Consider the following 23,905-nt stretch of genomic DNA (forward strand, 5'->3'; position numbering starts at 1 on the left):
TTGAAAAATATTTAAAAGTTAGGGTTTTGTAGAAAATTGACATATGTAGCATAAGTATGCCTGCAACCAATATTTTGTTGCAAGTATGCCTGCAACCAAATACAGCAAAGACACATTTTGACGCCACACTGATGGACCTCCTTGAATGAAAATAGATTTCAGCAGCACCCCCCAAAAATTAGAGGCTGGATCCATCCCTGGACCTAAGTAAGCTTGGAGAACGCCCCATTACGGCCAACTCCATTGCATCACAACTTGTGAATAATGGGGTATACTCCTTAGGGGACAAAAGCACAGCTCGCCAAGTGGCTAAGTAAGTGTCTGAACTGTGGAAGATTGCAACACCACCTGAGCAAAATATATCCCGAGACTTCACCCTCGAAGAATTCCAGCATGCTTTAAACCTCTTAAAGCCATATAAAGCACCGCGCCCAGACCGTATATACCCAGAGTTCATCCTCCACGCCGGCAAAGGACTGAAATCTTGGCTGCATGCTTTCCTCTCCTCCTGCCTACACCACCTAAAAATACCCAAAACCTGGAGACGAGCTGATGTCATAGCCATACCAAAGCCCAAGCCCCTGGATGAGCTGAGCTAGGAGCTACCGTCCTATCTCCTATGCATCCCCTATAAAATCCTCGAACGGCTAATCCACACGCAAGTCGATCCAATCATCGACCCACTCTTACCACCAGAGCAAGCAGGTTTTTGCCGTGGCCGATCAACTGTAGAACAGGTCACTCGCATTAGCCAAGACATAGAGGATTGTTTTGAGGAAAAGAAAAAGGCCGGTGCCTTGTTCATTGATGTCACTGCAGCATATGACAAAGTGTGGCACCGCGGCCTCGCCTGCAAACTTCTTCACCTGCTCCCCGACCAGCACGTGGTCAGAATGATTATGGAGCTTGTCTACAACCGCAGTTTCACCCTCACCATTGGACGCGGACAAAGAAGCAGGCCAAGACGTCTCAAGAACGGTGTACCTCAGCGATCCGTCCTAGCTCTACTCCTTTTTAATGTTTACATCCATGCCTTTCCATCAACAACATCTAATCTGTGTGCCTATGCTAACGACCTGGCTATTGTGGAATGATGCATAACGCTTCGGGATGGTCTCCACTGAAAAAGACCCTAACTCATATGGAGATATGGCTACGATGTTAGACTACCTCCACAAGTGGAGATTAAAGCTCAGTGTCGACCGCTTTCTATCTAAACAACAAGGAAGCAAAGCATGAGCTGAATATCAGTATCGATGGAAACATCCTGCCCTTTAACCCCACACCAGTCTACATCGGTGTTAGTTTGGACAGGACTCTCACGTACTGACACCACATGGAATTACTCTGCAAGAAAGTAACATCACGCGTTGCCCTTATTTGTCAACTGGCAGGGACGAGCTGAGGTGCGACAGCAACAACTCTGTGCACCACAACCCTGGTTCTTGTCCATTCCACCGCGAAGTGCCACGCCCCTGTATGGTGTCATAGTGCTCATACTCACCTGCTCGACAAACCCATCAACGACATCTCATGTATTATGTCAGGATGCCTAAAACCTACATCTACTGAGTTTTTACCAGTTCTTTCAGGCATCGCCCCTGCCGAGCTTCGCTGCAGAGCTACCACACTCTCCCTGGCTTGCTGGTTACTGGAGCCACACCACGCGTTTCACAGCTACATCACCAGACTGGCAATAAAGAAATGCCTCAAATCGAGAAGCCCCTTTGTTGCTCAAGCACAATCCTTGCTGGAGCACAACAACAGTGCCTCATCCTGGATTACCAATACCTATCAAAAAGAGTGGACTCACAACACCCCCAGACTTCAAACCTTTGTCCCTGACGCTGGACCCATGCCACCAAGAAAGGAACTCAGGTGACCTGCCTGGGTACGACTGAACCGCCTCCGCACGGGTGTTGGGCGCTTCGCATCCTTGATGCACAATTGGTGCCTATCCACATCTGTGGTGCAGAGGAGCAGACAGCAGAACACATCCTCTACCACTGCCCGACGTTTACTCCACAAAGGGCAGTTGGTCTGCCAACTCTGGAGGACTTTACGATCAAGTTGCTGCTCGAAGAATGCCTGGACATTTGACCTCAATAAAACGTAGTCCAAAAACCAACCTCTTATATTTATAAGAAGAAGATGTTAACATCTTCTGGGTATGCTTCCATCAGTAGTTCAACACCTTGTTGGATTTTTGGCTTAGATGCTGTCAGATTAGCAAGAAAGGAAAACATTTGTGCAGCTTTTAAATTGGTCTATTATTGCCCTTGCATTACCACCTGTTTAGGATTAGCCTACCTACTTTACTTAGAACTGGTTGCGTTTCAGAAAATGTAACGTTATTACCAGGTGAAAATTTCTACAAATATATGTTTAAACGTTTTTGATATATGTAGGACATTTTAGATTTTGAGGCCCCTAAGTCTTGAGGCCCTAAGCTTGAACCTTTCCACTCCAGTGGTAAATCCGGCACTGATCACTAGCAAAAGGTTCTGTTAGCATTTCAGAAAGGGCCACAACTACAGCACAGTAGAATTCGGTTATGGTGACACTTTTTTCAAAAGTCTATTCAGGTGTCATTATAGGCGAGTTCTACTGTATTATGCAAAGGAATCATCTGCCGTTGATTTTCTTCATTTATTTCTAAATTTTCTTTCGTCAACAGTCTCAATATAGCTAATGTTTCGTGATATCATCCTTCAGGGCCGAATTCGTAATTTGTAAAACAAGGTAATAGGTCTGCTTGTTGTGGGTGATGAAACTAAAGACTGGCTGCTTTCTAGTTGCCTGTCAATGTAGTATGTAAAACATCGTCAATCTGGCATGAAACCCTAGGCTCAAATGCATATCAAAAGTGTTACAGGTTTGTCGTGTTTGCTTTGGAAAGAATTTTCCTGATCAAATTAAAATATAATTTTCTTTTACTTTAACATGGAACCTAATAAAAGATATAATACCTGGTGGCGCACAATTTTATTAACTGAACCGCGTGCCCCTGATTGTACATAGCTGACATGGACTTTGCACTGACAAGTTTTCCCTCCTATGGTCTGATGTAATGATGTACTTGTTAGATTCGATGCTTGACTAACTCTCTCCTTCACAAATGTGCCAATCAATGCGATGGCATACAAGAATGCTTGAGGAATGATGATGAAAGAAAATGCCGTAAGTTTTTTCTGAATATGTTGAACAGAAAAGTTAGCCTGAAATCAATTTCTGATAACATTGCTTTCTTCAACGGATAATTACAAATGTTTAGATTGTATTGAAAGTTTACTATGTAAAAGAAATTAACTTCTTGCATTATACAGTATTATGGAAAATGCTATAAAAGAACGCACATCCCAAAGAAAAAAATTAACGAAACATTTTCTAACAGGTGTGAAACCAACCACAATGGGTGATATGAACGACTCGGTTACATGTCTTGTAAAATAAACAGACACATTTATTTCCAAAAGTCATTTGAATCATAAATGGCTAAAATTGATTTCAATCTGCTAGCAGCTAGACGATTTTCAATTAAGCTTATTCAAATGGTTTGTTTTTATTAGTTTCATTGTAGTTTGTGTTTTAGTTAGTTTTATTTTGTTTTCGTTAGTTTGTTTTAATTCATATCGTTTGTTTTTGGATGTTTTTTTTTGGAACAAAGAGTCAATCAGCGCATGAACGTTGCTTTTCTCTGTATTTTCACAAACTAACTTAACTAAGCAATTGATAGAGTTTCGCGTTTAGCAGCATGATCGTTGCTTACTTCACAGTGTAGATTTTAACGATCTGTGTTAACCTGATGCTGCGAGTTAGCTGTGGCAATAGCGAATTGCACTAGCTTTCGGAACACAGTTCCCTAGTCATGTCACAGTCATGTAATGAACATGAACACAGTTCCCTAGTAACTTAACTAAATTCAACGAAAGTGAAGGGTAGTGCCAGCAAACATCCATAGGATTTCCCCACATTATACAAGAGAAGGATCCACAGAGGCTACAAACTGATACGCACAAATCAACAAGTGAATAAAGAAAATATCTCAGTAACTTCTCAAGTACATGTAGCTCCACGCAAAGTGAAAATTACATGACTTATTGACTTTTTTTTAAAGATAATATCTAAATAGACATTTTAAACTGCAGACAAAGGCCAATGTTTCGATCTTAAGGATTTCTTCAGTGCAGTGAAATAAAAGTAGAGAGTTGTCTTGAAGTTTCGGATGAGATAATGATTTTCAAGAGTGATGATTAATAAGCCAATGAGTTTTCATTTAAATTTCAAACTTCAGCGAAACGTGATTTTTCCACCAATTGGAAAGTGTGAACTTTTGGCAATTGGTGGGAAAATTACGTTTCACTGAGGTCCGAAGTAAAAAATTAATTGAATTCTCATTGGCTTATTATAATTTAATCATCACTCTTGAAAACCATCATCTCATCCGAAGCTTCAAGACAACTCTCTACTTTCATTCTACTGTACTGAAGAGATCCTTAAGATCGAAACATTGGCCTCTGTCTGCAGTTAAAAATGTCTTGACATTATCTTTAAAAAAAAAAAGAGAATCAATAAGCCTTGTAATTTTCACTTTGTGTGGAGCTACGTGTACTTGAGAAGTTACTGATATTTTTTATTCACCTGTTAAAGTGCAACTGCACGATGACTTTGACCGCACTTTATCTGAAAGAGCATGTTTCAATCTGTAAATACCAACCTCGCCCTTACTTTTTAAGGCTATATTTATCTCAATAAAAATTATCAAAACTATGGTTTTCCACGCGCTTGTATTTTTGACCACGTTCCTGCAATGGCGGATTGCATTGCGCAACACGCGGATTATGACGTCAGTTGGAGTCAGACTAAAGCGACAATCGCTTTTGCAAGTCCTTCATTTGCGTTTGTTCTAGAGCAGTGGTCGGCAACCTTTTTTAACAAAAGAGCGATACTGTTACATATTTTGGCAGATATGACCAGCTGACTACTGAGAGCCACAAAACGTAATATATGTGTTTCAAGTAGATCAGACCACAGTTTCTTTGCTACCGAACAATTCTTTTTTTGAAAGCTTCCTTACTCTGTTCCGATCTTTGCATAAGTTCCAATACTGCCTACTTTAACTAATCTCCAAAATGGGATAACGTGCAGCAAAATTAATGCTCTATGGCTGTTCTGACAGTGCCTTTAGAAGTCAGTTATTTTGGGATTTTTTCCCACATAGCCTATTAAGCATGCAGATATGCCAACATCATTTACATTGAATACAAAGAATACAAAGTTTATGTTTATGTCCAATTGTCTATGCTGAGTAACATCTCTGCTTTCGCCTAAAACTTTTCTTTTTTATTTGTGCATGGCTACTGATAAAAAAGGGTATGCTGTTCAGTGTTCACGCCAAAAGCTGTAAACTGACCTGATAAAGTCAAAACTTGAATAACAAAAATTGTAAAAAAAAAGTATATTATTTTCTGACAGAGTATCATTCAATCAGAGTTGGCTCATTGCTACATCATCTTGCACAACTAGTAAACAACGTTTTGATGCCGTTTTATTTTTTCATTATCACAGTCGAACGCATTGGCTATACCAAATTATGTCAAATCTGGAGGGAGCCACTTTAGAGGAGCTAAAGAAGCGCATGCGGCTCCGGAGCAGCAGGTTGCCGACCACTGTCCTAGACTAGAGGAAGGTTTTTTTTTCGCTCCTTCAATGTTGTTGCACGTGCTTTTTTTACGTGAAAGCAGGTAGCATAGGCTCTTTGCAATCTCGATTTTGAAAAAAATAAGCCATGTCTGTTGACTTATCCATTGAAATTGTTGGTTAAGGAACAGACCAAAGCTGTCATAGGCCCATCCGAGGTAGTACGGTAGCCTACGTCTTAACCAATGTTATGTGACATTCGAACCATGAAATCGAGCAGTGTGTAAGGGTGCTTAACGGCATGGCGGAGAGCACCTTTTGCATCACTGTGTTGGACGACTTCCATGCAATGGTCAATCCAGCAGTCCTACAAACCTTCTTCAGGGTTGATAGGAAGAATTGGGAAAAAGATGGCAAGCCCAGAGGACGCGATGGAAAGTTGTCAAATGAGTGAGTTTACTTGAGCTTGTTTACTGTTCAACAGCCTTTCAAGAGCTGGTTGCGTAATTGTTCCATTCATTATTAAACGAAGCTGTTATATCTCCCAGGCAATTCAGGCTGGTCGCTTATAGGCACGTGCTGGAGTGGCTGTTGGATGGAGAAGTTCTAGGCAAGTCGAACAGAGTCATGCTGCCATCCTGCATTGCCTCTTTCATCCGCAGAGAGTAGGCTACCCCAGCGACGATGGAGATTATGCTGGGTTACGAAGACCAGTGTTACCATTTTAGTCTTTTTAAAACCAAATCTGGTTTATTTCCAACCGTTTGGTTTATTTTTTTCGATTTGGTGTGTTTTTTGGTTTGGTTTGTTTTCGATTTGTGTGTCGTAATGCGATTTGTCATCAGTATTGTACCGGTATGTTGTTTTTTTCTTTTAGTTTATTTCTGCTTCAATTTGGTTTATTCTGGTCTTTTTTTTTAGCTTCATCTAGATTATTTTTAATAAAACCTAGATGTCAACACTGCCGAAGACAGTCCCAATGAATGCTAAAGCGTTATCGCATGATAGTCGGCTGTACCATGTCCTACAATACAATACAAAATGTTTTCGGTATAACCAAGTTTGGCTGTTGTAATCTGCGAAACTAGCCTTCGGCGATGGGCTTCGCATACCACTCTTGGCACACAGGCATGAACAACTAAATTTGTATGATGCTGGCTGAAAGATGCGTCTGCATAATGGATGCCTGATCAATTTGCGAATTGACTAGCAGCCAAGCCTATCTCGGCTAGTTTGGTCTCCACTAAGCTCGACTCCAACTGACGTCATATCGCTAGGTGGCGTTGACGAGTTTGCTACTTCCAGGTAGCGTGAGAGAGAAGCGCTAGAGAGCGTGGGAAAAGGGTCGGTTTCTCGGTTGTGGGCCTCAATTGCAAGGAAGTGAGTTTTTCAACATGTTGCGAATGTGTTGGCAATGGATTCTAGCCAATGTTAATTCAATCGTGCAGTTGCACTTTAACTTAACAAAGTCTCGTTTATGATCGAACAATAATTGTGCGTTTCATTTCCGTTTAGAAGCAGATGTTTACCAAATAGGCAGTGCAGTTACCATAATGTACGTTGATAGCGACTTTGTTGATGTAGGTAATGGCGCGTATTAATTCAAATCAAAACTGCCTATGTTTTTCCTTCACATTGGCATAGTTTGACCACATCATTCGGTATACTCCATTAAACTTCTAGTCTCAAAAGTATTTTAACCGTTGTAGGACACAATGGAACGTGTGAGAACGCCGGTTGCAGTCATACATGCAAAGATAATGAATTTGGGTTTGTATGTTCTTGTCCTAAAGGAAAGAAGCTGGCGAGGGACGAAAGAACTTGTCACGGTGATTTTTCATAGGAAAATATATTTGCAGTTTGATCCAATATAAAAAAAAATTTGTTTATTTTCAACATTTCATGTTTTGAATTCCATTTTTGCATTTTAAATTTTTATCGAGTTCTGCACATAGAGATTAGAGATTGTACGTTTAACCGACTGTGTCATTTTGAGTCTCTCACAAATCAGTAGTTACCAACTGAGCAACTGCCAATTTAGCTAGCAACACTTCAGAAAGCTATTAAAGTTGGCAAATGGTCAAACTAAGTAAATGACAGTTGATGAAGTCCAAACTTGGCACGTTACAAGTCAGCAAATTCAGTTTAGCAAGTGATGACCATGCAAGTTCTTTGATGAACTAGCTAGATGTTCAGTTTGTAAATTTTTTCAGCGTTCATTTTCAGTCGATTTATATTCATCAGTATTGAAATCATGCAGATCGAAATGAACAAAACTTCGTTGTTTTGCAGATATTCAATTCTGCTCTGTTCCTGGCACTTGCAGCCAGAATTGCACCTATCTCCCATCCTCGTATGAATGTACATGTTATGACGGCTGGCACTTGGATCCTCACTATCTTTCGCGCTCTATATGTGCATATAATAAACCCGACCCTCCCCCGTTTGTCATTTATGCAACACAGTATGCTATTAAATAGTAAGTATGTCGGAGTATTATTCAATTCCAAAAAATTAAACTTATGGAAAGATAGTTTTATAACTACAGTACAATATCAGATGGCCGCATATAGTCTCTACTATTTCATCTGTTAGTAATTTCATACTGAGTTGATGGTGGGTTTTTGCCGACCTATTGGAAATCTATCTATGTAACGTCTTGGCACCTCGAACAGCATTTCTATCCTTGTGATTTTTTCTATCGTTGCTTTTTTACTGATAGTGGAATTGTGTTTTTGCAGCTTTACGATGGACGAAGGTGGCGCAAAGAGGAAGCGCAAATCACAGTTACTTGTTGGTGGTTTGCGGCATTGTTTGGTTCTTGATTTCCACTACGAACGTAAATTATTTTTCTATTCTGATGTTATCAGCCAAACTATCAGCAAAGCGTCAGTGCATTATTATGCTTACGGTAAGAGCTTGGAGGTCTAATCAACTTAATAGTTGCTTGTTAAACATGATTTGTAAGCAAGGAGGAATTTGACCAGTAAAATTGCCTGCGATGTCACTTCATCACAGTCAACTACGTCATAGTCATTGTATGTCCTTCCGTCTGCTTTGGCTTAGTTACTTCAGTTCATAATCGTACTTGAGCAATACATTTGAGGGTGGGCATTGAGGAAAACAAAAAAATGCCCAAATGTATATATTGAAACAGCTATCGACTGAGACTGTGAATACAAATAGGGTCTCTATGAAACTTACTGGTTACCATGCCCTGGCCACCAGAAACTCTGCACTGTATATTGACTCAGAGATCTTAGAATATTTTATATGGCTAAAACAAATAAAGGTTCCTACTTCATAAAAGAGCAAATGAAAGGTTTCAATACTTTTTATCAAGTAAACGTTCTTTTAGGTGGGCATGGAGGTGTAAGAATTGTGCCCAATGTTTTTAAAACTTTATTACAATTTCTATTTTGGGCAGATGTGTGAAGGATGAAGGTCCACAAGTAATTTCATATCTGTGGTTACAACTATTAATAATATCATGTTATCAAGTTGCAGCCTACAGACAATAACTGAATGAACACATATAAATTGTTTTTTCAAGCGGTATAATACAGCATAGGATTTGTATTGAAGCCCTATATTTAATGACGTGGACAAGGACAAGTGGACAATGACGTCATGTTACTTTGGGCAGTTGCTTCAACAGGTTGACCAAATTCAACTAATTTGATATTTGTTTGGTGCCCTAGTAAACATGGTACAGTTGTGTAAACAAACAAAATTAAGGATTTTATTGATTTTAGGGCAACAGCATCATAATACAGTTGTGTTTGCATCATGATCATGTTTATTTGGGCATTAAAAGAATTACTCAGATGCAAAATAATTTCATATTTAAATGACTTGCCAAATCAAAATAATACAGTTGTAAATATGCAAAATTGATAAAATTTGTTATTTTTGTCATTATTATACAATTTATGTACAAATGTTACTTTTTTAGGCCGTAAATATACAAAACTAAGCAACAACACTACATTTAACATTATAAAAACAAAAAGAATAAGTGAACGTTTTCGGCTATTTATAAAACCCTTTTCCAGGCCTATAAAACAAAATTTTGTAAAGGAAATACTAAAGAATCATACATTATCACAGCAAAAATATGGTTTAATCTAAACATTTGACAAACTGCTTAACTTGCTCTTTCAGTTATTATGTTGTTTGGGCAAGTTAAGCAGTTTCTCAAATGTTGCGAAACATATTGCTTAGTTTTGTCTATTTTTGTCATCATTCACAACAAATAACACATGGATACAAGACAAAGGACCGCAAGACATCCCACTTTGTCGCCAAGAAAGTATTTGCCCTGTGGCGAGTGGAAACACGGCAAGAAGAAACAATCTCTGGAGATAAACAAAAAATCAGGAAAAGAGCTATAGTAGTTGCGATCCCTCAGCCTCACAGCCTCACAGGGCACTAGAGGACCCAAGGAGTTACTGTTCGATATCCCTCCTCTGTGTTCGTTTCAAAATTGTCGAAAGGTTGACGTATGCCCGTGTCAACCCAATCATCAACCTGCATCTCCCATAAGAATGACCTGGTTCGGAGTGGAAATCCATCATAGCTGGGGTTACACTCTTGAGTCTTGACCCAAATCATCGAGGATTGCTTTAAGGCAAAAAATAAGGCCGGCACTGTCTTTCTAGATCTTACAGCTGCATACCATTCTATGGCACCGCGGCCTTACTTGCAAGCTGCATGTGATCATGGAACTTGTCAAGAATCGAAGCTTCACCCTCACCACCGGCTTCTTCTTGCTTATGAGGCAGCTATTCTGGCAACATCTCCCAATTATTGCAACCAGTGCAACGTCTTCATATCAGGGTCTATGAGATCCACATGTTTTGCAGGTCGAAACACTGGACAGTGATTTATGATGTGCTGTGCTGTTTGACATTCATTACAAACACAAGCTGGTGAGTTACACAATCCCCAGGAAAACATATTGTGTTTAAAGCGACCAACACCAGTACAGAGGTGATTCAAAATCACCCATTCTTGGCGGGTCTGAGCCAGTTGGTACTTTAGTGTCTGGTGTGACTTGGAACTGGTTGGGCCGTGACCGTGATATGGTTTCCCAGCAGTCTCTCAGTGACTTCATAAGGTTGAAGTGATCTTCATGAAGCGCCACAATGTCTTGAGAAAAAGGGCACCTGGAAGGCAGGCGTTGACGTGTGAGCTGTTGTGGGTCAAGGACTACAGTGTGGAGGAGATAGCGATCATTGACCCCTGCCTTTAATGCGAGCCGTATGGTGGAATTCTCTCTACGTAAGTTTGGTGGAGCGATGCCTGAAAGCACTGGTAATAAGCCTGTAGGGGTTGGATGCAGGCATCCAGTAATTATGCGCAATTTGCGCATAGTGTTGTTAAGGGCGATATATACTTTTCCTGCATGTGTGCTGCGGCACCAGACTGGAGAAGCATATTTGGCAGCACTGTACAATGTACAGTGTACACAAGCGCTAGGGCACTAGTGCGCAGTGTTGGAGTTTTGGATCCCCAAGTCAACCCAACTAGACATCTGAGAAGGTTGTTTCTTACTGATGCTATGGCACGAACTAAGTCATATGTTTTTTTTATACGTGAGTTGCTGATCCAAGGTCACTCCCAGGTATGTAGGGCAGGGGTCATGTCGGATAAGGATTCCATGTTGTAGAGGGACTCGTACTCACGGCCAGCTTGAGGTGGAAAGGTAACTCACCGGCAACTCACGGTAAAGCAACTCAAGTTAACCACCGGCAACTCACAGTGAAGCAGACTGGGACGTCTGAAAAATGATGTTTCAAAGGGATTGGTCCTGGCTCCACTTTGTTTCTACATCCATGACCTGCCAACCGCGGTCTCCGCAAAATACACATATGTGGTCAACCTGGAAATTTCCCACTCCACAAAGTCGTGGGAAAAATTAAAAGACATCTTGAGCCAAGACGTAAAAACCCTCTTAGCTCTACTCAAGCACCCGGCAGGCTCCAGCTGGGAACAAAGGCTGACACTTTTCGTATAGCACTAGCAGCCTTAGCCCTTGTTTACTTTTCAGCATAGTAGCCTACTGTGCAGTGTGCACCTGTTTGGTGCCACACCGGTCACTGCCACAACATGAACACTGCCATAAACAGTGCTCTGCGTACAGTGACCGAATGTCTGCATCCCACACAATTGGACAATCTTTCCATTCTTGCTGGCATCCAACATCTCTTGGTTGATGGGCATTAGAGCCCAACCATCTTCTTCACTCCAAGGTCTCTACTTCTGCAAACGAGCATCCCGTCGACTGAAATCCAGATACCCATTCATGCCAGCCGGTCAACTTCTGATCAACGAAGCTGATGGACAAGACAACTCTGCGGCTAATTGGGTGGACATTAAATGGAATTCTAAATGGAAGTCAAGTACCACCCACCACTCCACCAGACTCCATTCGTTCATCCCTAATGCCGACACACGCCGATAGGCATTTGAGCGCCTTAACTGTCTTCGCATGGGTGTCGGACTTTTCCGCTCAACCATGCACCAATGGGGAATGGCCTCTTCCTCCTCCTGTGAACGTGGTGCCGAGAAACAGACCGCAAACCACATCATCAATGACTACCATCAAGTCACTTCTGCGTCTTGGATGATGAAACCAAAGACTGGCTGCTCTCTAGTAGCCTTCCCTTGTAGTCTTTGAACAGCGTGCATCTGGGGTGGTAAAAGGATAGACCGTGGGCCCCAAAGGCTCACACGACGAAGAAGAAGAACACGTGGATATCAGTATGCCAAATGAAAATCCCACCTTTCATATTTTATGCAACTTACCAACTTTTCCCCAAATATTTGCTGATTTTTGTCCACATTTGTGACTTTATTGCAACAAGGGGCAGTTGCCGTCCCTGGTCGTACGCTTATGCGTCAGTCAAGTTACAGCTTTTGTTTTGTCCACCGTTAGTTTATAAACTTAAGCAGAACAAATCACTCACGACTGCTCCCAGCTACAATTAAAATGTAATATCTTAACTGGCAGAAAAATCATTATCGGCAAGTTTGAAATTAACTCAAAATGCCCTTGGAGTGTTGCTTGTAAATATTCGATTCACTGACTGTCACTGAAGAGCTGTCTTGGAAGTGTGATTGTCAAAGTCATGCACGACAGTTTATGGGTTTAACTATCGTTGCCTGATCTCGTCTTTGTTTTCCAAGCATGGTGCGCAAAATTTGCACCACTACGTCCGATAGTCTTTTTCTTTTTGAAATACTATAAACCTGAGTACGACACCCAGTATACGCAACTAAGCTCTTATCAGAAGGCCTTTCGAACTACAGCTAAACCTCAAGCTTTCAAGCTCTTTCAATAGTAGTCTGAACAAAATAATTGGTTTATTGTCAAACACTGTCAATTTTTCACTTTTACGTGTTATTTTATGTCCAATGGGTACATTTTTATGTAAACTCTCCAGTCTCCATTCTTGTTGGCCCTGCTACAAGTACAATATGGCATGAAATTAGTTGCAACTATCTTGCAGATCAATCACTTGATTTAAACGCCACTCAAGTAATCATCTCCAATGGTTTGGCTGCTGCTGAAGGCCTTGCTGTGGATTGGTTGGCTGAACGAATCTATTTTGTCGAATCCAGTTTGGACCAGATTGAAGTAGCTGATTTTGATGGCAACAATAGAGCTGTGCTGGTGGCAGGAAACATGGAAAATCCAAGATCTATTGCACTAGACCCCAGATTCGGGTGAGTGTTTATCGGTTAGTTGTTCAAAAATGTTTTACTTCACAGTTAGACCGTTTACATACTTTAATCATGTCAGTTTTGAAGTTACGATATTTTATGTTTACATAACCATTAACCAACATTAACGCATTGCCATTATTTATTTTTAAAGAAACGTGTACACTGTGCATTCCCTTGACATTTAACTCATCTAACAGTTGTTTTCCATCCAGAGTGATGTTTTGGACAGTCTGGGATACGGACAACGCTCGTGTAGAGCGCGCAACTATGGCTGGCACCAGTAGGAAAGTGATATGGAATGGAGATACAGACCACAGCGGATGGCCAAATGGTTTAACTATTGACTACTTGGAGGAAAGAATCTATTGGGCTGAGGCTCAGTAAGCGTTGCACTTTATTTTACTATTTTTGCATATTTGAGCGTCAGAATAAACAAAACAAAAAACTAAACTGGCTAATTCATGTGCTACCTAAGGTTTCATGCTAAGTGCCCTAGCAATCGTCAGGCGCAACCCTGAAAAATAAAAAGTAAGCAGGAAGAAGTTAAAATGCTTCTAACTGTTGGATAGCAAACAATAGTTAATTATGACGTAGAAATAAATGGAAAAAAATGTTATCTCAAATGAACAGAATAAAGTAAACAGGGGAGCAAGTCTTTTAGGCGCAGACAGTTAGTCGCCGGTCAAATAGACGCGCACAATGTGGCGTCTGGATATTTAGGTGCACAGCACTGTGACGCCCGTTCATTTAGGTGCTATTCCTAGTAAAGTCTGCAGATTGTATCAGCTTGGCGGGTAAGGCAATGCTTTTCACACAAAATGTTATATTGAACAGAAAAATATATTGTATTTTAATGCGCGTGTTCGGCATTTATTTGTTGTTAGTCCAGGTTTGCGTCGGCGAAAGCTTTATTAATTAATTATTCAAGTTTGCGAACATGACTGAGTTCACTTTTAGTGAGTCAAATAATAACTACACTAAACATCGGTAAAAAATATACCGTAGCCTATATTCAAGCGGGTGGTAGACTTGACTGAAGACTCTGAAGAGTACCTTAGTTTTCCATCAAAACCCCGACTAAGTTTAATAACCAGCAAAGTCGCACCATTATGCTCGCAACTTGTAGTCAGGGTTCATATGCCCTATACAAATGTATTCATGTAGTAGAGCGTTGTCTCATACGTACTCGCCACACGACTAATCCATCCCGAGTAGAAATAATGGCGAAAGATAACAGATTAAGTAAGGTTCCATTTGGCTGCAACCTGTGTTCAGGATGCATAGCAATTAGCAAATGTCCTGTGGAGATGTGCTAATATCAAGAGTAGTAAAGCGTTGTCTCGCACCTCATCTCCACACGCGCGTTAACAAACCAACATATTTTTCTGTTCAATATAACATTTTGTGTAGAAAGCATTGCCCTACCCGCCAAGCTGATACAATCTGCAGACTTTACTAGGAATAGCACTTAAATGAACGGGTGCCACAGTGCTCCGCACCTAAAAATCCAGACGCCACATTGTGCGCGCCTATTTGACCGGCACCTAACTGTATGCGCCTAAAAGACGTGGACCCGTAAACAGTGTGAAATATTGAATTAACATGCGTGGCGAAATTGTAACGTATCACAAAAAGTGGGTAATAATGATTTGAAAGTTCGTAGAATATAGCGTTAGAATATATATGCAATGCAAAGAAAATCATTTTGTTGCAACTGTTATTTCACTGCTTAACACTTGTTGAATTTTGATCCAGGTATGCCTCTATCATGTCTGCAAAGTATGATGGAAGCGATGCGTTGACTGTGGTGTCGCATGTCGCATGGTTAGTCCATCCATTTGGCGTGAGCACATACGGACACAGGCTGATATGGACGGATTGGCGGAACCCAGTCATAGCGGCTGCGAACAAATGGCCTGATAGAAACTCGACAGTGCTAGACATCGCCTATAGCAAGCTGTTTGATGTCAAGGTATTCCATGAAACAAGGCAACCTATAACAATAAAGGGATCGTCTAAAGGTGCGTTTAGTTACAGCTTACAGGTTCAGTGGTTCACTTTGTGAAAGCATTGGGATACATGTTGCTAGTCTTTGGTTTTGGAGATTGTTTGACATAAAAAAAATTCATGACAGTGCACCTTCATTTTAAATGCATTGTGCATTTTTTTTCTATCTTATTAGTAAAGTGGTTCTCTAATTTTGTTGCGGTGCGACGCACTTCTAAGAATTTGCTGAAATCGCACATATGGCAATTGATGACATAGGTGTACATTGGCAAAGTTATGTCATAAAAAAAACTTATAAGCTTAATGTGGACGCACAGGTCCAAAAATCAAACTCAATGTTTTTATGTCTATCTATACGATGTAGCGATATAAGTATACGATATAGCTATACATACAACAGGACACACCTCGGGTTTGCTACCATTGGGAGAATCCGATTCGGAGAATCTGATTTGAAGAATCCGATTCGGAGAAATCCCTATTCGGAGAAAGCCTTTTTCGGAGAATTGTAAAATCACAGCGGCATATGTGTATTGAAAGGAATTAGCTTACAATAGAGAAATAATAGAGCTTCGGTAGAGAGTTTGTCTTGTTAAATCATAGGCATACGATACGGCAGCCCACATTATCAAGGATTGCCGGCTATACAGACCACCTCATGGTATGGAAGGCCTAGTTTCCATCGATGATGACACCAGGCAGTGGCTAACCAACGGATGCCCTGACATATAGCGACAACACGAGAGAAGATAGGCATACGAAGTCGAGCAGCATTGTCAAGTTTAACATATTCAAGTCTATTACATTTACAGAAACACAAAACTACACAACAATTACAGTAAATATCGAACGTTTTCGGTATCACAAGATGTCCTCTTCATGTCTCTTATTCTCTTCCTGAAGAGGACATCTTATGTCGAAAACGTTCAATATTCAATTGTTGTGTAGTTTTGTGTTTCTGTAAATGTAATACTATTACATACTTGAATATGTTAAACTTGATTACGTTGCTAGGCTTTGTATGCCTATGGTTTAATAGAGAAATGAATGATAATGAATGAAATGAATGATCACCCAATTTAAAAGTTAGTTTTAACAATCTTGCTTTCTGTTGCTTAACGTTAAGATTAAGGTGTTTTTATAGCCTACCTGATAATAGCATACGATACGGTGATAGCCGGCCATAGTCCACCACGAAAGTTGAAAAAATATGGGGATGCTGACGGCCGCATCAAGAAACTTGTCGTTCGCTTCGATGGGCATAGCAATGTTCCACCTCAGTCCATGTTGGACTTCCTATGTGGTATCAGCCATAATTTCCAAATGGACGCATAAACTGTTATTTTTTTTGTTTCATTATTTGACATCGATTGAATCATCTCCGGCGTTTTTGTGTTGACTTGTTAAACTAGGGATTGGAATTTTCTAATAGGTGAGGATTCGAATATATTCTAAGTTTGCATACAGACGGCGACGCAGGATACATGTCAATTTTATTTGAGCAAACATTTTAATTTAATAGTTCAAAAATAAATTTAATTCGTATTTTATTTTTCGACAAATTTCAATTCAATTTATTTTTCTTTGTCGGAAACGATATTGTGGAATAGAATACAAAATTCTCTAAATAAGCGGAAGGCGTCGTTGGATTGTCGAAAAATCTTCGAAAAGAGCTTTCTTCGAAAAAGGCTGTCTCCGAATGGGGATTTCTCCGATTTGGACTCTCCGAAACGGGCCATTCCGTACACATCACACATATATTATACACATTACCGCGGCTACAAAAGAGAACGCCCTTGTCTGTAAGGATAGGGATAAGCTCACGGAAATTCTTCCAGGCCAATTGCATTCTCACTGCGGTGGTATCTATGCGGACTCCCGATTGCCCAATCATGTCACTAAGAAAGCGAAAGGCAGGTAGGACATCAAATTCTGCAAATTAATAAAATTTTATAAAAAAAATAATGCAATTTTTGCGATACAAAGAATTTCTCACTCTATTTATTTGTAATCAGTGTCTCGTTGCAACCACAGTAAAGGAAAAACCATGGGAGCTAGCCTAATTAGAATGGCGCTGACTAACGTTTGCATTTCTGAATTAAGCACTTAAGCAGTGATCAACAATTTGGTGCCTTAAAAGAATGAAGTTGAAAAAAATAACATGTAATAGAATTATTTCTTTTATGTGAAGGTTTATTATTCCTATAACACAATCTAAGGCTAAGCGCTAGTCCCTTTGAAATTCTAAACGACGCACCAGTGCTTCGCAGATTGAGAACCACTATATTAGTAAAGCACTTGCATGAATGAAATTTGTAATGGAAGGCTTGTCTTTTATCGTATATTCATCATCATATCAGCTATGTTTGATATCAGTCGTGTTGAATCCCTGTGTGGGAAACCCTTGCGAAGGTTTGTGTGTCATCCAACCAAGTTCCCAGCATGGCCTTTCATACGCATGTACGTGTCCATACATGTTTATCCTTGCCGATGACGGACACTCTTGCTCGCCCGTGACGTCATTCATGCTTGTATCACGTGACAGAGAGGTAATTGTTCAGTTCTTCGTCATCTTTCGTTTCCTTTCATTTAAAAATTGTCGATTTGTCCTGTTGAGATCGTCATCGATTAACAATTTCAAACTGAAAACAATGTTAAATGTATCCAACGATTTTTACTTGGCCTGTGTGACATAACTCTCTGATGGGTATTCACTGCACAAGTTTAGGCTGTTTCAACGCTCTGAAGTCGAACTTGAAGTCGATTTGTTTTAAGCCAGACCATCAGTCGTGATAAAATTGATATAAAATCTGCTTAAATTTAGAATTACGTGTACTGGGTTGTAAAATTTCCTCCGTATTTGTGTATATTTTTACGTTTAACGCTGTTCATTACATTCAGACGAAGCGAAAATGTTTACACTTGTGAACTAATGTATCACTAACGGACAATATCAACAATATTTCTCGAAGCAAATACTTTTTGTCAAAACGTTTGTACATCAGATGCGCAACAGCTTTCAGCTTTGAACTGATGTTAGATTTACCACAGCATTTACTGATCGTCTAATTTTTAAAGTTGATAAAAATAATGCACCCTTCTATCTACCTCAAACTTCATTTATTTATCCATTTTGTACGCCACTAATCAGTTTAATGTTACCGTATATTTGAATCACACCAATAGACAATATTATGAATAGATTCGTGGTTTGAGGCTGGATAACTTCAATCTCAGCACCACTGTGTCGTTGGCCTTTCCCACTCTCAACAACGTTACCATTGTGGCGTATGATCCTAAACGTCAGCAAATATACTGGAATGACGCAAAGCGCCAGGAGATAGCACGAGTCTTTGCGAATGGGAGTGGTGTGGAAACCGTGATTGAAACAGGTGAAGTGTAACTCTGTTTAGTTGGTTAAGACGTTGTTATTTGTGATTGATTTCCAGGCATTACTGTATAATACAACAAATATAATGAAACAACAATTAACCAAAGCATTTTATCTGATACCTCGATTCCCACATCTAATTTTAGAGCAGGGGCGGGCAACATACTGTTCACGGGCCGGGATTTTGACCGGCCTGAGACAGTTTCCGATCTTACATGATAATGTGGCCCGCGGCCACTGTCTGCCTTTCCATCTTTTTCTTTGTCTCTTGCTTGAATCTCCTTCAGTGTCAAGCCTTGCCTCAAGTGCAAGCTTGAAAAACAGATCAACTGTTTTAGTGTTTTCTCATCAGCTCAGTCGGAATATCACTATACACTTTCCAACACTCGAAACTATGACACCCCAGATGATGACAACTCAGAAGTACACAGATGTGCTTTCCTATCTGCACTACACAATGAATTTGGTTGTCGTTTTGCAGACTTCCAGAAACTTTCTGCTGAGTTTGATATCTTCTCATTACCCTTTACACCTGACTTTCAAAAGGTGCCAGTGCCAGATGCTCCAGCTGGAATTGATTGATCTGCAGTGTGACTCTGCCCTAAAAGAGAAATTCCAATCTGAAAGCATTGAAATTTTTTATACGTCACTGAGTGAGTTCAAGTTTGCTAACATGAGAAAGATGACCATGAATCTACTTGTTCTGTTCGGGTCTACATACATTTGCGAGCAAACATTTGCAACCATGAGCTTTAACAAGACAAAGCTGCGTTACATGCAGCCAGAGTTAAAAAAACATGTTGACGACTTTGATCGACTACACTTACAGAGTACAGATGTCTCAGTGACGTCGGCAGCTATTGGAGTACGTTACGTTGAATACTACGGTCTCTATGATTTAAACTTAAAGTTTACATTAAATACGATTTATTTTTTGTGTAGGTAGATAAATACGAGATTGATGTATCGATTCAGGAATCCGGCCCACTAAGTACGTCACTTTCCCATATCGGGCCCGCCGACTGTAGAATTTTCCCGCCCCTGTTTTAGAGGGTGGTATTTGCTCACCCACAATCTTAAAAGTAGTCAATAACAAATGGTGTAGTTGTCACGCTCAAAAATTGACTAACATGTCGTTCTGACGCTGCCGACCTGTCGTGGAAACTTCTCACTGCAGGGTACATCTCAACGCTAGCCTATTTGACACGAATTCTAGTTTATCCACTGAGCACCTTGCCTTGTATAGATAGTTTTGCTTACCAATGTTTAATTCCCATCACATTTTTTTCACTAGGCACTTGTTGTGACGCAAAAGTTACACAAGTTATATTTGAACTACAGACAGGCAAGGCTCAACAACATAGCAGGGTGGAGCATTACAAGAATATATTTTGTATATATTTACAAATAGTTTTAACAATCGAACGTTTTCGGCTTAACTTAAGCCTTTATCAGGAATCTGAAAATATTTGTAAGAAATGCAATAAATTTCAATTCCTTAAACGTAACTAGCTAACTGACTAAAGAACGAGAAAAATATAACGATCGAAAACCAGCGATGTCGAAAACAGACCGATAGACGAAAAACAAATTGAATAACATTGAGAAACACACAACTCACTACAAATGTATTTGCACCACAGGGTATAAACACAAGCTACGCACACACAAGACTACATCGCCAACGCAGTGTATTGTACCTTTAATTTAGAGATATAATCATGATTCAATCAGTGAGTTACTCTAACAAAAGAAAAAAGAAAAACGATAGAAAGAGCAGGAGACAAGTTGAATTTGTGTGCTTCTGCATCTAGTTGTGTAAATAGAAAGAACAGTGTAGTTCCAAATGTGAACTTGTTTCATAATTCAGAGTGTGTGCATTTTATCATTGATCGAAACGCGCAGCATCTTTAAGTGACTATACGTTGTCCTTGGGGTTCGTGGCAATCCACCCTAGTTTGTATTGGATTGTTGGAATGACAAGTCTTTTGCGTTCTAATGTAGATTCCCCGAACGTGCATGGTCTGGTGATCGACTGGCTTCGAGACAAAATATTTTGGACTTCCTACAGCACTGATTTGCCTGGTTCTGATACCTTGCCCATTTCCCGTTTAAGTGTGGCATCCTTGGATGGAAGGTATCTGCAAATGATGGTCTTTTATTTAACTTCATTTTTGTGACTGTCATTGTTGGTGAAATTGCTTGACTTTTATTTTTAGAAATGTTCAATCGATTGAGATTCGTTCATGAAGTATTGGATCGATCAAATTAAATTTACTTCTAGACTATTTATTGCAATAAAGGCACAATATACTCATAGAAGAACTCCCAGAAAGAGAAGATCTCAATGCTGCTTATAATATATACTGTAATTATGATCGCTATGTTTCAATGTATTGTTCATTTTTCTCAACACCAACTGTCATTCGATGAAGGATTACCTTACCTTAGTATACTCTATACAAAGTTTTATATAGATTCTAAATCTATGGAAAGTTTTTATCGCTTCTGTAATGCTCAAGAGACCCCGAATAAACTTCAGTAGCCTTGTTGTCCGGACTAGCCGTTTCGGAGAATCCGATTCGGAGAAATCTCGATTCGGAGACAGCCTTTTTCGGAGAAAGCTCTTTTTGGAGATTTTTTGAAAATCCAACGACGCCTTCTGTAAATCCAACGACGCCTTCTGTTTATTTAGAGAATTTTGTATTTTATTCTACAATATCGTTTCGTTTGCATTCCGACAAAGAAAAATAAATTGAATTGAAATTTAGCAAAAAATAAAAAGCGAATTAAATTTATTTTTGAACTATTAAATTAAAATGTTTGCTCAAATAAAATTGACATGTATCCTGCGTCGCCATCTGTATGCAAACTTAGAATATATTCGAATGCTCAACTATTAGAAAATTCCAATTCCTAGTTTAACAAGTCAATACAAAAACAAACAAAAAAAATAACAGCTCGTGTGTCCATTTGGAAATTATGGCTGATACCACATAGGAAGTCCAACATGGACTGAGGTGGAACATTGCTAAGCGAACAACAAGTTTCTTGGTGCGGTCGTCAGCATCTCTATATTTTAGGTAAAATTTTACACAAAAGTTACTTGTTTGCATAATTACGAGCAGTTTCCTTTGTGACAATACGGTACCGTATCGTATGCTATTATCAGGTAGGCTATAAAAACACCTTAATCTTAACGTTAAGCAACAGAAAGCAAGATTGTTAGAACTAACTTTTAAATAAGCCGCTGTGGTTTTATAATTCTCCGAAAAAGGCTCTCTGAATTGGGATTTTTCCGAATTGGATTCTCCGAAACAGATTCTCCCAATAGTAGCAGACCACGTGTTGTCATCTTTTGACCATCGTCCAAAACGAGGTCATTTCCAAAATGGCCTACTTCTAGAGGATGGAGTTCAGCAAAGTTATAAACAATAAACTTTTAAGCAAACGTATAAACTACCAACCATAAATACGGTAAATTTAATTGGGTCGGTTACTGTTTAATTGATCATTGCATGCTCTTGGCTTATGCCGATTGAGCACTTTACTGGAGACACCTTGCTCTGCATTGCGCAAAGCTCACTGCTTGCAGTTTGAGCTCTTTGGCAAGGTTGGCTTTAGCACCATTTTTGGAGCTCTTTGGGTTCCACAAATGGGAAAACGTCATACGGAGGTATATAATCTCCGTGGCCAGTGTACCTACTGCACTGAGGAGGCCGGAAGGCCGAAACGGTGTGCATTGTCTACAGTTGTATGTCATTGAGATTTGCTGTTCTCATAGTATTTCTACTGATAAAAAAAAAAGGAAAGTGTTTAACTGTTTATACGTAGCTCGGAAAAGCACTGCTAATGACCCACCCAACTCAGGTACAAGTATCGGCTTGAAAACTCTATGAACAGTGCCAACTGGCAGGCAATTCGTCGGCCACGGCACCTCACTGCTGACTTACCTCGGGCCATATTGTACTTTGTAGCGGACGATGGAATCTATTCTTGTAGTATGGACGGCAGCATGTTAACAAAGGTAGGTGCTCGGAAATATTTTCCTTAAGCACCATTGATAAAAACTGTTTTTAATGTTTGCGCAACATCATATTGTGCAAACCGCACTGCTACGTGATCGTTTGATTTGGCTTGGATATTTCCATGCATTGCTGTTTGATGTTGCTATGCTGTTTTCAGCCTGCATAAGGTAATAAAGAATGCGTGAGCGCTCCAACAAAACGCATCACTCGTTCCATTGCACACAAGTGAATTGGACTGTACATTGCGCACGTATTTTGTGCAGTCGCACGCAAAAAATCGTAAGTGATACATCTGCATGCAAGCGGAAGGTGACGCAACGGATCCTAGTTAACTTCAGCGATAAGTCAGTCTAAGATATTTTTGTGAAAAATCACCGAAGCAAGCTAGTTTCTTGTCAGGTAGTGACAGAAACATAGCTTTCTACAGCAAAAGTAACATTAGGAAGATTTTAGCTATTATTACAAGCATTCAATCTATTAAAAAGCTAACTAAAAAACAGGTTATTACACAAAGATTGCTATACAAGGAAGGTTATTACACAAAAATCCAAGGTTAGGAGCAAAATGGTTGGAACGCCTGGTCAATCCAATCAAAAAACAAAAAGTTCGGAATGTAGATACTAAATTCGTGTTCAAAAAACATTTCTGAAAACAGTTGTTTTTAATAATTTGCTAAAAATGAGTTTAGAGTTCAAGGTAACTCCATAAAAATCTTAGGACATATCGAGAAATTACAATTGCCCAATGTTGGTTTTGGCCTACACCTACAGGCCACAACTCTTTGAACGACTCGTTGCAGATCCGTGTTTCTGACGTTGCTTTTAAAGTCTTTATGCGACTCTGCACTCAATAATGTTTTGCAAAAGTTTTAAAAATGATTTGTGCAAAGCTTGTAAAACTCAAAATGTATTACAAAAGTATTACTAAGGCAGTTGTATAGACAGAACTTCGTAAAGCTCTGAGTTGTGAAGAATGTCAACAGCATCAGCTGATCGAAATCACTCTGGGAGAATACTCTCTATTTTCCAAATTACTTTGCAAAGTATACATGAAAAACGCAAGTGGTGTAAACGCGAAGTGTTCAAGTCAAACCTCACGGAAAACCCAA

General features: G+C 39.8%; 1 protein-coding gene across 1 annotated transcript in view; it reads left to right on the top strand.

Moving 5' to 3' along the window:
- Positions 1 to 23,905, top strand: part of LOC145773751 (prolow-density lipoprotein receptor-related protein 1-like) — a 163,258-nt gene that overhangs the window by 58,033 nt on the left and 81,320 nt on the right. Inside the window, exons 26-36 of the mRNA XM_082584884.1 lie at positions 3,087 to 3,180; positions 7,350 to 7,469; positions 7,933 to 8,119; positions 8,382 to 8,551; positions 13,155 to 13,371; positions 13,584 to 13,751; positions 15,127 to 15,392; positions 17,755 to 17,927; positions 18,581 to 18,770; positions 20,774 to 20,906; positions 22,640 to 22,796. Of these exons, the coding sequence (XP_082441010.1) occupies positions 3,087 to 3,180; positions 7,350 to 7,469; positions 7,933 to 8,119; positions 8,382 to 8,551; positions 13,155 to 13,371; positions 13,584 to 13,751; positions 15,127 to 15,392; positions 17,755 to 17,927; positions 18,581 to 18,770; positions 20,774 to 20,906; positions 22,640 to 22,796 (1,875 nt within the window). The remainder of the gene's footprint in view (positions 1 to 3,086; positions 3,181 to 7,349; positions 7,470 to 7,932; positions 8,120 to 8,381; positions 8,552 to 13,154; positions 13,372 to 13,583; positions 13,752 to 15,126; positions 15,393 to 17,754; positions 17,928 to 18,580; positions 18,771 to 20,773; positions 20,907 to 22,639; positions 22,797 to 23,905) is intronic.

This window comes from Aplidium turbinatum, chromosome 7, assembly GCF_918807975.1.
Source record: "Aplidium turbinatum chromosome 7, kaAplTurb1.1, whole genome shotgun sequence".
Taxonomy (NCBI): Eukaryota; Metazoa; Chordata; class Ascidiacea; order Aplousobranchia; family Polyclinidae; genus Aplidium; species Aplidium turbinatum.